Source organism: Acinonyx jubatus, chromosome D1, assembly GCF_027475565.1.
Source record: "Acinonyx jubatus isolate Ajub_Pintada_27869175 chromosome D1, VMU_Ajub_asm_v1.0, whole genome shotgun sequence".
Classification (NCBI taxonomy): Eukaryota; Metazoa; Chordata; class Mammalia; order Carnivora; family Felidae; genus Acinonyx; species Acinonyx jubatus.
Window position 1 is genome coordinate 34867010 of NC_069390.1, and position 17712 is coordinate 34884721.

Genomic DNA, 17712 nt, shown 5'->3' on the forward strand with positions numbered 1-17712 from the left:
TAATGAGAAATGTATTAAATTATAATACTAAGCGATTATAGTTATTATAAATAAAATGCTCTTAAAATATTATTTTAAAATCATTTTAGATTTTAGAATAATAATGACGATTATTTTACAGTTATGTAATCTTGCCTAAAGAACAACTGGCTCTCTAGAAAAAAATGATGTCTTCCAATATTCTCCAAGTGACCACAAAGACATTACAAAGGGTTAGTAACTTCTACTTCCTAATCTTTCAGTGAATTTGATACCTTACTTGGATCCACTCTGCTGATCACATAGAATAAAATATAAAGACAATGTATTATTTGATTACACTTTCAGAGCATGACTAAAGCATACCTTGATTTTTGTCCTTGCATCAGGAATCATACTGTCAATTGTCCCAGGGGGAACTGACATCTGAGTTGGATTTGTCCTGGCTAGACTCAAAGGGGGAGGCGGTTGATTACGGAACACAGTCGACAGGCAGAGATGGACGGTCTCTTTCATTGCTTTCAGCTGTGAGTCCTATGGAAAAAACGAGAGAGATGACAACTGTTAACATGTGGTTCTGGTGGTCCTCGATTTTATTTGATTTGATTCTCCCTGTCCTCCCAGCCTACACTCATTCCCCACACAAATGACTACCAATTTTCAAATGTTATTGCTTAACTTCTAAATTCCGCTATGACATGCTGTTTAATGCACACACAGTCTGTTTTTAGGAGCTGTGTCTCATGATATATTTTGAACACTGAAACTGAGAGACATGTTACTTGAATGGATATGATTTCAATAGTGATAGTTTGCTGGCAAGGCAATGTATGCTAGGGTCATCTTCAAGTAGAAAACATCCTTAGAAACCTGCCATCTTTCTATTAATATTAATCTCTTTTACTACAAATTATTCACAGGGGCAATGTAGGCCCCTGTGTTTCTCGGATTAGCCTGCAGCACCACTCAATTTCTCCACATATTGGAGAAAACAAATTTTGTTTCTAATAAAACTCTTACTTCCTATGGGCCTTGTTAAGTGGGCCTTGTTACTCTGATGTGATTGTAAATTATAAAATTTACACTTTCTTATATTTGCATAGGATATCACAGTATTTCAAACTCTTTCACATGCGAGAAGTAAGTTTATGTTTTCTAACAACTGTGAAACTGGTATCATTATTACTATTTTAATTAAAGAAATGAAAGCTCAAGGTTTTCAGACTTTTTTTTTTTTCTGGTTTGTATCACAAGGCAGACCGAACTAATGTAGACAACTATCTGTAACTCCCATCTTACCACCAGATTCCACTGCTAAAAATATTTTTAAAAGTTGATAGAGTAAAAAAATAATAATTATATAAAGCTGAGTACAAATCACAGAGAGACCCATCCCCCCCCCGACCCCCCACCCAGAGCCAAAATAGAGACCTACAACTTTTAGAAATCTTATGGTAACTCAGGGATAATTTTGGGTATGGATGTAGGCCCAAATAGGAATATGTTACATAATCATCCGTCTCAACACATGAGATGTGGTGTTTGGGGCAAGAGAGATGAAGAGATGAGTTACTGGGGTCAAGATCCCTGGACAAGCTGGCACATGTGGAAACGGCACATGCAGTGTATGCACGGATCAGTGGAATGGCGAAGTCTGTTGTCTTTCCGGTAAGGTAGCATACTCCTTAAAAATCTACTGTCTTTTATACACTATGCCAGGAATACACCTCCATGTAGCATCTGCTCCTCTTTCCTGTTCTATGGTGTAGATCCTTCCCAAGGTCTCCCTCTGAGCTTCCTACTCTTCTGTGGTACATGACAAGATTTTTTTTGAAGACGAGAAAGAATGTCTTGCTAGAACATCAGTTAAGACATCTATTTTGTGATAGCAAGAGATTAAAAACAAAACAAAGCAGCAAGAAGAGCAGCAACTTGGAAATATATAAGAAACAGAACCAATGTGTATTTTCTTCTCATTAATATTTCCCTGACAAGTTACCTAAGACAGCATAAAAATCTGATAAGAACTAGGATGGAGGAGTGTTGTTAAGTGGACAGGACATGGCTAAGTTGAATGATGACCTTTTTCCTCAAAATGGTCCCTTTTGTCTGCTCGCCTGAGCCCCTAACTTCCTGTCCTTCTTCCACCCCATTACTTTCTTTCCTTTCTCCTTTCTATTCTATCATGTATTTGTCTTCTTCATATAATTTATCTCTAATTTTTAATTTTTATGCATGTATATATACACACACACACACACACACACACACACACACGTATAAATTGACTATTTTGTTCAAAACTGTGTATTTAGCACTTATCATGATCCTTGACACATTAGAAGGGGCTCGCCAGAAAGTGTTTTGAATAAACGACTTAAACACTTAAGTGAAAGTGTTGTTTCTCTATGTCAAGGAAGGAGAGTGACAAGCTATCTCAATGAAAAAAAAAATGAAATAATCGTTCAAATTTCTCTCCCTACTGGTGCTTTGTTATAATCTCGGCTGACTCTTTTTTTCCGTCAATATGGACTAGAAGATGATGGCATTGTGTGTTGTGTCAGAAGTGAAATATTCCAGGTAGTACTTAATAATTTACATATGTTTTCTGTCTCACATATTATAGCAAGACAATGGAAATAGAGCTAATATGACAGAGTCAGCAGGTTTGGGCCCAGACCCAAGGTTAATGTGCCTCTGAAATGTAGACTTTCAATCACCTCAGATCATGCAGGAAGGAATGATGGTTATTTTATTCACTGCATTCATACCTTGAACCCTCTAAATACACTATGTATATAAAAGTTGGATCTATAACAGGCCTAAGGTATACTTCACCATAGCAAACTAATTTCTGAGTAATGGCTGAACTTGGATGCTGAAATTATATAATAAACTGCATCAAGTTAATAGCTTAGAACATCAATTTCCAGCAAATGCTGTTCAGGCAAGATAAAATTTCCACTAGAACAATACAGCGGGGGGAGAGGTACATATATGTTATATTTTTAATGATCCGAACTTGGTGTGAGAATCTCATCTGTTTGCATAGGTCTCCTGACGTGACAGAATCAACATCACAATGACACAACCTCCAGCTCACCACCTTTCATGGCCACGGTAGTAGGACTATCTTTGCTCTTCTGTTTCAACCGATTCCTAACCTCTTACCTCCTGATTTTGTTTCTTTTTTGAACCATAAGAACTTGACCTGCTACCTTAGATTCTGTCTCTGCTCCTTGATTACACTGTGGATTTTTCCTGCCAGACACCCCAGTGGGCTGTGAGCCACCCTGTCCTCATTTGCTCAGCTGTCTACCATAAAAACATCTTCCTAGTTAGTTTCTCTGACTTAAGAGAGACTGTTAAGGATACTACGCAGGGTTTGGCCTTGACCCAGTTCCATGAGCAGGACTCAGAAAATGATTTTATACCACAACATCATTATATTTTCATTTATACTGCTGGATGCAGTCTGTTTTGAAATTGAAGGCTACTGTTCATTTTGAAGTTCACCTTAACAGTATGTCACCTAATGAAATACGATGTAAACTGTATAAAGTATGTTTTGCCCAGGATCTTACAACCTATTCCCTCCTAAGGGCAGTCTTGTTTTCGCCCTGCTTTTCTTCTCATTGCACCAAACCCCTCTTCCCACTTTGTTTTGCCACATGATAGTAAAAGGCAAACTTCTTAAAAAAAACCTGATTGCCACAACGCCTTTTATTTATAGCCCATCAAAGATTCCAAACGAATTTGTATCCTAGAGCCTTTACACTTGCTGTTTCTTGTGCCTACACAACCGCTTTTCCAAATATCTACGAGAAAACTTCCACTTAAAATTTCTCTCTCAGTTCACATCTTATCTTCTTGGAAACACAGTCCCTGAATACCCCTTCCTTAAAGTCTCTGACACATTTCTTACATTAAGTCCTATGGAGCCTTGTTGTCATTGCAGACTACCTTATTGTTTATATGGTTAGTGTTTTATCTATATCCATTATAATTTAATTTCATTGATGGCCAGTAAAGCATCCCAGTTTCTAACTCAACAAATGTTTGCTCATTTAGTAAATAAGGCAAACCCTCCAGAGGATATAGGCTGGTGCTGTTTTACATGAGAAAATATGAAATATTTCTCATTTTATCCTGTATATTGTATAAAGAAAGTATTCTTTTGGACATTAAAGCTTGTGCTATATAGTATGTGAAGCTGATAAGAAATTATTGTGTACACAGATGATCTTAACATGGTGGGAGATTTAGAAGGCAATTTCGTGTGTGTCTATAGGAGGACTCTTCTCAGAAAAATGCGCTTTTTTTCCTGGGAAGAAGATATACCTTGCAAGGACAACTGTGCCTCTAATTTCTCACTTCCTAATAGACAGAAACTCACAAGACATTATTCATGCCCCTCTTAATTCATTTACATTAAGGTGTGAGGTCCTCAGAGATATCTGGGTGCAATACAGACTGCTGGCTTTGCAAAGACTACGAAGGGCTGTGAATCCAAATGTTCTCGCCTTAACTTTTATTTCTGCCATGAAATCAACTCTATGAATCCTCTAAGGCCATTTTGACAGTTTTGATTCTCTGCTCTAGGTGGAGAGATAAATAGCTTGTTCATTAATTTACGACATTGTATCTTCATTTATCTAGTTACTCAATAACGACCTATTATGCTCCTGCTATGCGTCAGACACATATGGCAAGAGGACTTGTTCTTCTTTTCCTACTTAGTCCTGGGAATCTCTGAAGATTGCCTAACGTGTGTCATCTTTGCTATGAATGTAATAGAGTATGCTTTCCTGGGCAAAATTTTGTGAGGGTCCAACGCAAGGGAAACTTTTTTTTAATAGGAAAGTTTGAGAGATAGATTTCCATACCATAAAGCTTTTATTTTTTTACAGGCCAGTAGCTGAGGCTAACGATAATTCATAAGATATTGCCAAATAAATAACTGTTTGCAAAACCAAGGTTGATTCTTAGATCTTGAGATTATTATTGTGTATATTGGGATAGTAAACTGAAACTTCTTTTATTAAACATGTCGTGGGAACCACGTTAGAGTGTGAAGGTGTTTTGATAATATTTATGAGGTATTTAAGGTTATTTGAAGCCCAGATATAACATTCTTGAGCGCTAGGCAACTGAAGGGAGTAAAAAAAAAAGTCTCATATAAAGATGATGGAGAGAGGTGGAGAGCAATTTCATTAAACTGTACTTTTTATCCATTTTGAAGTGAGCTAGCATTTCCACCGGCCTTTATGACTGCAGTTTATGAGCCTCATACATATGGTACAAGAGATTTGTTGAAACCGACCTCCAGTAATACAAAATGCATTTATAGTTTACTGTAGCAAAAACAGTGACAAGATCCTGAAGGTTACAGAGAAAAACCTGTCACCACAGAGAGGCAGTGTCTATGATCTCACTCACTCATATTAATAATTACTATGCTCACTGAGGGTTTTCCATATGCCAAAAGTTCTCAGTACTTTTTTTTTTTGTTGGATGCATATGGTTTTGTCACTACCCTTATAAAGTAAGTTTTACTATTATTCCATTTTGCAGTGAAGCATAAGGAGTTTGAGGAATTTGAACATGGTCATTCAGTGGAAGCCTTATGATTTGAACACAGGTAGACTGATTCTGGAGACCTTTATATAAATACTGCAATATCAAGCCTCTCCTGCTGAATCCAGACTGTGGCACGGTGTGAGCTAGGCACACCTAAGTGGGGAATGGATAGAGATGGGGTGGAGAAAAGCATAGAATGGGTAAGACAAAGGTGGGAAAAAAAAAAACACAAAAACTACGTTAACCTGGGGTTCTGTGACTAAGGCCAAATTATAATTTGCCCATGAAGTATGATGTGACCATACCAGTTTATACAACCCACAAGTACTTAAAATATTCATTCTCTGTGCTTTGGAGACCTCCTAGCTCTGCAAACAATTATTTCCTAATTTTTGGTGCCCAATGAAATGTGAGAGGTGTGGAATCCCAGACCATGATTCATACATGTTTTCAGTTTCCCATACATCCTACTGCATGGTAGTCACAGGACTGGCATGTCAAACCTATGTAGCCATTTCAAACCTGACTAAGTGGATTATTTGAAGTCAAACCAGGGAAAAGATTTAACATAAGGGAGAACATTCTAACAGAATTGTTAAAAACTTAGAGGAGGCTGGACTGGCTCAGGGTCATAGGAATCCAGTGTCTTCCCAGGACATAAAGCATGTTACAGAGATTGTGGCAGGGATGTCCAGAGAAAGGATTAAAAAAAATTTTTTTTAATGGTCTAGTTGAATTTTAGGATCATATGTATTCTGATTTTCTGATTCTCTCAACTCTGTAAAGACTTTTTTCCCTTTTTAAAAAGTAGTATTTTATAGCATGAGTTGGATATAGTCAACATACATTAACATAAATTAGTATAAACTTCTTTTTTCATAAATTAAAAAAAAATCTCATAAAGCTGGAATCTTGGTAACATGAATTATACTTGACCTCACTTACAAAATAGCATGCAGGCTTCCTCAAAACTACTAAATATTATTTTAAATACTCGGAAAAACACAAAATAAGACAATCACAAAGGAATGGAGTTGTTACAATATCTAGTTGTTCATTCAAAAGCCTCATTGTCAAAGAACTAAACCTTAAGAAGCAATATCATTAGAATTCACAAAATGCCCTTACTAATTTGTTAGTATAATACCTTCTGGATATCCTGTTTGAAAAGTTAGCTATGTTAGCTATGTAATTGTTTTTGGCCATATGTGGTAATGCCTACGTGAGACCCAAGTACCTGGGAAGTAGAATTTTAGCCTGGTTCTTCACAGCTACTGCATAGAAGGGAGACACCTTAAGAACTCTACAATGAATCTGCCTGAAATAGTCCATCTACTCTATCCTGTATCAAAACACCCATAGTTTAACTTGGTGGCTAGAAGGCAACCTCTTTTCCTTAGAAAACTGCTAAATGTATACAGTGTATTATTTCAAAGCAAGTCTATAATCATCTTACTTGTTTATTTTTTAAAATAAAATGGTTGCTATGCTGTGATCTCCAAAATGGAAAGCTCTTGACAGGAGATAGCACACTTTATTTTTTAATGTAACTTATTTTCAAAAATACAGGGGTATATAGAGAACAATATAACAAATATCAGGTAAATATCAATCTGAATTAAATGTTAAAAAGCATCATGTTTATTATATATATTTGTCACATATGGTATTTATTATAATTTTATAAAATACATATGAAACATGCATATACATATTGGTAATATACACACACGCATGGCATGTATTATATGTATCTAACGTATATATACAATGCATATACAACATGATGCATGTATAGAATATGTACAATACACATATGTGTGTATATGAATTAAAGACTATTTATCTGTGTCTATACAATTACTAGAGAATTTATACAATTATTAGTAGAAATATTTTAAAGCATTCTTAGTGTTATTTTACTCCATCTTTCCCCAAGGCAATTGGGTCCTTGAATTTGATATGTATTTTTCTACTTCAGCTATTTATCTGATATACAATCAAAACAAAATGTGATTTGTGTATTTGAACAATTGTTGAATACTATATATATAATTCTGAATATTTTTACTCAACAGTATATGTTACAGATGTATAAATATTGACATAAATGTCTTTATATTTATTCATTAATATTAAGTTTTGATTACTATTTGAAAATGTAAGTATGGAAAATATATAAAATGTATATGCTAATTCTAACAGTAAACATTTAAATTATATCAATTTGCTATTAATACCAACATTATTGTATTCAATGTTTTATGCATGTTTCCAAGCACATAGGGATAGTGCAAATTCTAGGATACATACATTTACACTGATTTAATAATTATACTCCCACCATTAGTGTATCAGAATTTGGTATTATCAGGCTTTTTAATTTTTACCAATTTGATGGTGTTGAGATGACATCTCATTGTTTTTATTCACATTTAAAATTTTCTGAAGTTAAGTACCTTTTGTTAATTAATTGCAGTGAAATATAGAAGATAATGAAAAAAGTGCATGGGTCTTAAGTGTACTTTTAAAAATTTATACACAATTTAAAGGAATATTGCTGTTTACATATTGATTTAGGATTGTGACATCTGTCTCTTGGACTGATCTATAATTTTCCATGTGGAAAATTTTTAAGTCATTATCCCTACAAATATTGCTTCTGTTTGTCATTCTTTCTGGGACAACAGTTATAAATACTTTAATTTTTTTTTTGAATTGATATACATTTCTTATTCTCTTTCTATTTACTTTCCACTTATCTGTACCTTCTCTATATTAGTAAAGGTATTGGACACTAACTGTCCTTACATTTTACTTGTCTTCAGTTCTATTATGTCCAATCATCCAATCTTCTACTGAGCAGCATTAAAGTCTTAATTATGTGCATTATATTGTTCTAATTCTAGAATATCTACCTGATTTTTTATAGATTCTGAGTCTAGTGAAATATTTTATCTTTTTTTTTCTGTTTTGATTACTTTCCACTATTGTGACACACACACATCATCTTTGTAAAATTTTTGTTTTCTCATTTCAGTCTCTGAATCAGTTCCAGTTACGCTTTCCTTGTTTTCTTTTTGTATACTGATCAGATTGTATTCCCTCTCCACATGTCTAGAATGCTTTCATTACATGTCAAACACTGTGTATAAATGAACCAAAAATTCCCCAGATGATATCTTCCACAAGAAAGGGTCTACCTTTCCAATGTTAGACAGAATGATGGCTGATAATTCCAATCCAATCAAGAACTGATCTCAGGGGGATATGTTGAAGGCCTAGTAAAATGCAGATTACTCTTGGATAGCCCTGTTACTTTCCAAGATTTTGATGGAGAATAATGTGGTGTTTGTCTCCTTAAGTCTAAAATGCTATGACTGATTTCTCAGATTCAGAGTTTCCTATATTAACATGTGCTAGATATATGACCTAAGTATTACAGAAAATTGCATTGGGTATTTGATAAATGGGTGTGAGGAAACAAAGAGATTATTTTAAAATAACTCTACTCTTTTGTTCTGAATGAATTATAGAATAAAGGAATATTTACTTACCATAATTTTATAAACTTGATTTAAAAGTGAAAAAAAGAGAGGCATTAAGAAATGTTGCCAGATACCATAATTCTGAATTATAGAATCAATTTATTCCTCTACGTTTCCCTCTCCATATGTCAATGGCCTAGTCTCCATGTATCTCTCATATGAAGAGTACTGAAAAGCACAGGTAGACATCATATTGGAGTTGTGGTTTATCCTGGCAACACATAATCATAACACAATGAAAGATTAATAAAACCAAAATGAAATAGGTAGGGTGAAAAGAGGTGAAGAAAATCTTTTGGAATTAGTGGTGATGGCAGCACAACTTTGTGAACTTTAAAAATGCAAGTGTCATGGCAATGAATTATGTTTAAGAAAAGCTGTCCTAAAGATGGACAGTCACCCACACTTTCATTATCTTGGTTGGGACAGATTTGTTTAGGACAGCTACCTTCCTGATTCATGACTCTACCTCCAGAACTCTGATTTAAAATTTCCAAAATAAAAAGTGTCAATGACTACTTCCATTTGTTTCATAACTCATTCAACCAGAGTTAATGCATGGCATCTTTGTTGGTGCTTTCAAGCATGTTTATTCGTAGTATTATAGAACAAATGTACCAGTAAGGTGGAAAATGAAGCCATGAACTCACAAGGCTGAACCTTGAGTCAGTTTACTGTAGCAGCAAAAACAAGGAAAGAATTGGGTTCCCAGGAGAATATCAAGTACTCATGAATTCTATAACCATCTTCCAAGCATGGCATCTGGAACTGCATTAATAAATCAAGTGAAGCAATAGGTATACCCTAGTTTTGCTGCTAAAACTGAAGTTGTAATGATTCATGGATGTAAACTTACCCGGTCCAGAGCTGCTTTCTCCAGCTCAATTTTGGCCACAGCTAATTTTCGTTCCAGATCAGTAAGCTGTTGGGCCTGTAAAATGAAAAAAAGCAAATCTTTTTAAGTAAATTCTATAATGTCCCTTTTTACTTTAAGCATCTTTCATTCATTGCAAAGAATAAAAAAAAAATACCTTGTGAAATCTATTTAGAACTCAGGTTAAAAGTTTTGTATTATATGTGGTTAAGCTTCAGAAAATGGTTTGTTCTGGATTAATACACACTCAATTCTTTACTGGACCAACACATCTAGTTGCTGAGTTCCAGTTCAAGTCCCTGAAAATACTCTGAAATAAATCAGTTATGTTTCTAGTTGTTCTGGACTGAATTTTATTTCCCTAAAATTCATATGTTGAAACTCTACCTCCTCCCACCACATGGTTGGATTTGGAGACAAGCCTTTTACAGAGGTAAAAAAGGTGAGATGAGGTCATAAAGGGGTGACTCTAATCCCGTATGACTGATGTCCTGATAAGAAGAAGAGACACCAGAGACCTATCTCTCTCCATGCTCACCTGGAGTAAAGGCCATGTGAAGACACAGTGAGACGGCACTCTCTGCAAGCCAGGGAGAGCCCTCACAAGAAAACAAATCTGCCAGCACCTTAGTCTCACATTTCTTGCCCTCAGAATGGTGAGAAAATAAATTTCTGTTGTTTAAGCCACCCAGTCTGTGGCTTATGTTATGGCAGTCTTTTGTTATGACAGCCTGAGCATCTAATTAACAGCATGTCAAAGACAAGAAGATATATGCTGGTGACTTCTGGAATGAAAGGAGTCTCTCTTCTTTATCAGAGTGAATAAACAGCATATATTTTTTTAAATTTTTCTTGGTAATATTGTATAAGGATGTTTACGTCTAAGTTCTAATAGCCTCATTTCTAGAAAACGAGAACATCATGAGGCTAAAATTGCCCTAGAGAAGAAAGCAGAGCATAGAAAATAGCAAATAAATGTATTATAGGATCTGGTGAATGAAAACTTCTCAACCAAACCACACATGAAATCAAATGAACTTTGCATTTTCATTAACGTGAGTAAATAAGATTGATTTTTCATTAATTAAATTCTTGTTAGATATTTATATTTTGTCATTTAAAAATAAAAGATCCCAATCTTCTGCTTACAGTAACTGGTCTTGGTCTAGTCCTTGTCCATAAACAACTATAAGCTAACTATGTCAGGTTGTGAACCAGGAAATATGGAAAACTCACTGCGTGAGAACTGTCACTATACCAGATTTTTTGCCTCAGGGCAATTTCCTGACCTAGCTGCAAGGGCTGTGGCCCAAGCAGATCACTGTAATTGCACCGAGCTGTGGAGGCAGAGATCAGAGTTTGGGGATGATTAAATGCCTACGGTGTACTGGGAAAAGGAGCAGAGATAGAGGGAGGCAAGCAAGGGCAGCACTTCCAAAAATCAGTTTCTGGGGGTGTTCCTGAAAATCCTTGGCTGAGAAATGGGCTGCACATACACAGGGTGATATATTACACAAGGCTAATCACAAATAACTGTTATATGAGCAGAACAAAACCCACATCACAGATTGAGCCTTGCAGAAGGATGTTAGCATTCTAGACACATTCATAAGCCTTATTTACACACCATAGGCAACAAAGGAACAGCCATGTACGAGAGCAGTGGTTGGCAAATTAAAACCCAAAGCCCAAATCTGGCCCACTGCCTGTTTTTGTAAATAAAATTTTATTGGAACACAGCCACCTTTATTTATTTATGTATTGTGAACTGTTGTGCTACCATGGTAGAATTGAGTACCTGCAATGGAGACCATATAGATTGCAAAGAGTGAAGTATTTGTTATGTGATCAATTCTAGAAAATATCTGCTGAGGCCTGCTCTAATATAAAATCTACTTTCGGCCTACCTGAACTATATCTACATCAAAACCTAGATAAGATTCTGGGAGGTGAAGGTGGGGACAGAGTTTTGGAGGTTTAGCTCAGTCAAGTGAGAAGAACTTAGATATGATCTTGGACATTAACATATATGCACTTACAAAGTATAAAGCCAACTCTACATCAAGGCAATACCAGTATTTTAACTGCATTATTGGACAAAAATTAACAAGCTTAAAAAGCATATAAAAATCCAGCATCTTTCTAACGTATAAATGACAATGTCCAGCACAGAATAAAATCTTACTAGGTATTCAGAGAAATGAAATATATGACCTAAAGTTAAACAAAAGAACAGATAATGGTAGCCAATGAGCCTGAGGAAACAGCTGAAGAAATGAAGCTTTCAGCAGAAAACCACCCCTTTCGAGTTTATTTTTATGCCAGATGAATTTTATAGAATATGCACTATGTCATTCATGTTACTAAAAAAAAACGTCTTAAATATGCAATGGAACTTGTGTTGTGTATGTAGAATTGATATGAAAGAAAAATGGAGAAAAAGATATAGGCCAGGAGGGAGAATGAGTTTCCACCCATCCACTATTTACCATTAGAGATAGATGGTAGTCGTGGGCAAATCATCTTTAATGCCCAAACATCTCCTTACAGATTTTTGTTCTTTATATTAGTCTTGGGAATCATGACAGCACTTTCTAGCTACTTCCCCAGTACTCTACTTAGCTTTTTGGTTCTTAACTAATGAGTCTTAGACTCTGAACCACACATATAGAAAGTATAAAACATTCTATAAAACATCTAGAAGTTTTATTCATCATGACTACCACTAAAAATAAAAATTGCATTCATGAAAGGTGGATATCAGATGATTCCTTTTATACTGTGCATTGGGAAGTTTCTGTGATCTATATAAATCTGGATTGAACATATTGCTTTGAAATTTGATCTAGAAGTATCTCATTTTTCTTTACTGTCATATTTATCTACGTCATGAAGATAAAAAAAACCTTTCTTAAATTAGTATGAATCTATTTTATCTTTGTCTATCATGAATTTTCTAAGAGAAAATAACTTCTAGGAGTAATGATTCTAGATCATAATATAATATGTAATTTTTCATTTGCAATAGCTTGAGAAAAAATGGAGGTTGTCTACTTTGTGCCTTTTTTATGGCAGGTATCATCAGTTCAATATATACTATCTTAAAATGCTGGATGAGGAGTGGTCCTTCAAATTACATAAATAGCTTACTACTTAATCTTATTAGTTAATAGTTACTTTAAATAATTATGAGTTTAAATAAACAATGAGATACCACCTCACACCTGTCAGAATGGCTAAAATTAACAACTCAGGAAACAACAGATGTTGGCAAGGATGCAAAGAAAGGGGAACCCTTTTGCACTGTTCGTGGGAATGCAAACTGATGCAGCCACTCTGGAAAACAGTATGGAGGTTCCTCAAAAAATTAAAAATAGAGCTACCTTATGACCCAAGAATTGCACTACTAGGTATTTATCCAAAGGATCCCAAAGTGCTGATTCAAAGGTATACATTCACCCCAATGTTAATAGCAGTACTATCAACAATAGCCAAATTATGGAAAGAGCCCAAATGTCCATCTACTGATGAATACATAAAGAAGATGTGGCATAAAAATACAATCATGGGGCTCCTGGGTGGCTCAGTTGGTTAAGCATCCGACTTTGGCTCAGGTCACGATCGCACAGTCTGTGAGTTCAAGACCCACGTCAGGCTCTGTGCTGACAGCTCAGAGCCTGGAGCCTGCTTCGGATTCTGTGTCTCCCTCTCTCTCTGCCCTTCCCCTTCCCCTGCTCATGCTCTGTCTCTGTCTCAAAAATAAATAAAAACATTAAAAAAATTTTTTAAAAATACAATTAAATACTACTTGGCAATGAAAAAGCATGAAATCTCACCATCTCCAACAATATGGTTGGAACTACATGTCATTATGCTAAGCAAAATAATTCAGTCAGAGTAAAACAAGTATCATATGACTTCACTCATATGTGTAATTTAAAAAACACAACAGATGAACATAAGGGAAGGGAAGGAAAAATAAGATACAAACACAGAGGCAGGCAAACGATAAGAGACTCTTAAACACAGAGAACAAACTGAGGGTTGCTGGAGGGGACATAGGTGGGGGGATGGGTTAAATGGGTGATGGGCATTAAGGAGGGCAATTTTGGGGATGAGCACTGGCTATCATATCTAAGAGATGAATTACTGGGTTCTACTCCTGAAGCCAAGACTACACTGTATGTTAACTCACTTGAATTTAAATAAATAAGTAAATAAATAAATAAATAAATAAATAAACAAAATATAAAAAATTTTCAAAATAAAAAATAAAGTGTAAATATGCAATTACTCTTTGAAAAAAGAATACATACACACATACATACTTTGTGAATATAAATAAAGTATAAAATACTTTCTGCTTCTGTATTATTGTATTCATGGGTATTTTTGGTATTTACATATATTCTTTTATCTGATATGGATCTGTATTTTTGTTTTATTCTCTCTTTGCTAATACATAGTGATAAGCCCCATTTAATAATCATAAATACCATTTTGTAATTACCATGGTGTGGTAGGCACATGTCCATTCCCATATATTACCTCCCAAATGCTATCATTAAACCTAGGAGGCAGATAGTATTACCATCTTTGACTAATTTGGAAAACGGAGCAGAGAGAATAGACACAGAACTAGAGTGAAGTTTTGGTACCAAGTATGCCTGACTCCAAACATACGACACTAAGCTACTTTTACAGTAATGGTTTAAAAGCTAAATTGGGCAACACAGGTCCTGGTATACCTACAAAGTAGACAACTTCACTCATGGCTCAGTTTCAACTGCTTTACATCACATTGCTTCTTAAACCTTTCTGTATTCATCATTAGAGCTATCAGTGTGTATTCTACATAGTCAGAAAACAAAATTATATTGGTGTTCTATTTGAAATCAGAGGCACTTTAACTTCACTGGTGGAATTACAAGTGTTTTACTAGGCTCTCAGAAGAGACAGAGATATTTTGACCCCAAAGCATTATATGATGTGTCAATGGCATTCTTTATAGTTTACTGAATAAAGAAGATTTCTTACACACCTCAGGGTCTTCACATGTACCTGCTCTTTCTACTTAGAATCATGGAAAATTCTCTGTTACCCTGTCTTCCCTGGTAAATTCCTACTCATCCTTTTTAGAGCCCAGTTGAAATGCTGATTCTCATAGACTGAAAACATAATTTCATCATTCTTGTTATATTCTTTGTGAGATATTGTATTTTTTATATAACTTTTACCAGTTGTGATTCTTGAAATAGAAAATGATTGGTATGATATGGACACAACCCAATAAAATCTGACTCTGCTCTGAATGCTGGAACAAGGTTCTGAGAGTTCTTTGCTTGACAGGTGTCAAGTAGTCAAGCAGTCCCTAAGCAGCAGCACTTTGGCAGCTCCTAAGCAGGCTTGCCATATCCCCATCAATTCAGCAAGGAAGGAGACAGGAGCCCAAATAAATTTGGACACTTTATTACTCACACTGAAAACATAAGGAAGATCAGCATGGTGTTGGGGCTCCATGTCTTTAGTATCACTGGATGACATCAAACCAGGGTGCCATATCAAAGGCAACATATGTCTCTCTGCCATTATGGATCCAACTCCAAACTACAGCAAAGCCATTTAGAGCCCACAGCTATACCCAAAGGAGGAACAGAAGTGTAATATGGAAAGTCCCACACCTTAATGACATTAGGAAGGCAAATAGGAAATTGCTACAAGGCAACCTCCTATGAGATAGGGAGGCAGATGAGAAACAGTTCTGTAACATCACCAAGTAAGACTACCTGTCTTTATATGTTCCATGGAAGGTCACAGGACATGCCCCCAAGACTTGAGTTAAACCCCATGCTAGCCTTGCCTATGTGATCTAAGTGTAGATGTACATGGTTATCAGGATGTTACGGCAGAGCCATCGTGCTATAACAGGTGTTAGCCATTTATGGGTGAATGACAGCTAGGAGAGATGCCAGGAAAGATGAAGGGTTCAAGAAGGGCCAGAATGAAGGGGATAATAGTTATGTACCAGTTGGTACAGAAGTACTTTAATATTTGGACAATCTGCACATCTATATTAAAATATACTGGTTAAGTCAATCTCTACTTATTACAGTTGTCATCTATCCATTTATCTGTTTGTTAATGTCTCATTCCCTCATTGGACAACAGTCTCAGAACACAAATTGCTTCTGTTTTGCTAACCCTTGAATCAATAATTCTTAGATTAGTGATGGGTACCTAGGAGATGCTTAATAAGTATTAGATGAATAAATGAATGAACAAATGAGTACATTTGGAGCTGACACCATGTAGTGTACTAAGAAAACAGATTTCTTATCTTCCTCCAGAGAACTTAATTTGTTTTGTCCTCATTTGTGTCTGTAGAACCCCAGAGTTTACAAGAACTCTATACTTAATTGAACATTTTGAAGACAAAATTTTGAGTCCTTACTATTCCAGGCCACAGAATGCTTTTCTGGGAGCCTTTTCAGTCCATCATGTAAATCTCTTTCCTCGCAGTTAATTGGCATGACAGGCAATGGTTACACTTCCTTCTAACAGGCACAGGAAGTGATGGTTTAACCTTACTGACAACAGTGGTGAGTGGACAGAGATAAGATCTGGCATAAAATTTTGTAGATGTCAGGATTAAGTCAGTGGTAGATATTTTGAATAGGTGTATTTTTTTCCTATGTGAAATCTGCCTAAATGTCATGGTCCCCTCTATTTGTGCAAATCCTCCTGCCAATCGAAGGCTGGATGAAGCCAATTGCTTTAATTTTGTTACTGCCAAAGTACAGCAGCTGCTCTGGATGCTTATCCCAAACATTCTTTCAAAATTTTCATTCCACTAAGTAAATTTTGTTAAAAGCAGCAGGTACTGAACATCTACATACCAGCTTGTCAAATTCTCTACCACTCTAAATCTGAACTTTTTTTCCTTTAAATTCATTTTAATGCTAAAATTTTAGTAGAGACTTTTAATGTATTTCCATGACCTATTTCCCACCAGACTTATTTTGTTCTTTTCACTCAAATTTAAAAGTGGAACCCCAAAACACAGAATTTAGCAGTTAGAGAGTGAGCTAAGCTCTAGGGAATACGTGAAGCCCTAGAAAGGTGGCAAATCACCCAGAGATGGAACAGAGTTTGCAACCTATGTGAATATCTCATTTCCCATGCAATCGTATATAACATGAGCTACCCTTTTTAGCACACTGTATTTTTTTTAACATATTACATCATGCTTAACATCTGCTAGTCAAGTGCTATACAATTTCCACAATTTGACTATATTTAATAGTCAAACATCCAGGCAAAGTAACTGCTCCTTTCTGTTTTTCTAGATGTGCAAAAGTTTATGGAGTTCTAGCAAATGGTAGAGGATATGTAGAAGAAATATATTCAGAACCAGTTCTTGATAACTCCAAATGTCTCTGTCAAATGCCTCATCTCTTAATTCTTGGCTTAAGTGTCAGCTGCTTAATAAACCTATTCTAGACTCTTAACATTGTGAGCTGCCTTACTTCCCACCTGGAATTCTCAATCCTCTATAACTCTCTACTTTTTCTTTTTCTTAGAGTGCTTGACTTTTTAATATACTACATGGATTATGTTTTCTGTTTATTGAGTATTGCCTATCACACCTGCTTAAACGTAAGCTCTGCTAAGTTAGGAAGCTTTTGTTCACTGATGAATTATGTAAGTCCCCAGGAAAGTGTGAGGCAGCAT

At 35.6% G+C, this 17712-nt stretch overlaps 1 protein-coding gene across 3 annotated transcripts in view; it reads right to left on the reverse strand.

Moving 5' to 3' along the window:
* LUZP2 (leucine zipper protein 2) overlaps positions 1-17712 on the reverse strand; it is a 491439-nt gene that overhangs the window by 73759 nt on the left and 399968 nt on the right. For all 3 annotated transcript variants that reach the window (XM_053203372.1, XM_027072976.2, XM_027072975.2), the window contains exons 8-9: positions 9964-10038; positions 346-513 (exon numbers count right to left, since the gene is read on the reverse strand). In XM_053203372.1, the coding sequence (XP_053059347.1) occupies positions 346-513; positions 9964-10038 (243 nt within the window). The remainder of the gene's footprint in view (positions 1-345; positions 514-9963; positions 10039-17712) is intronic.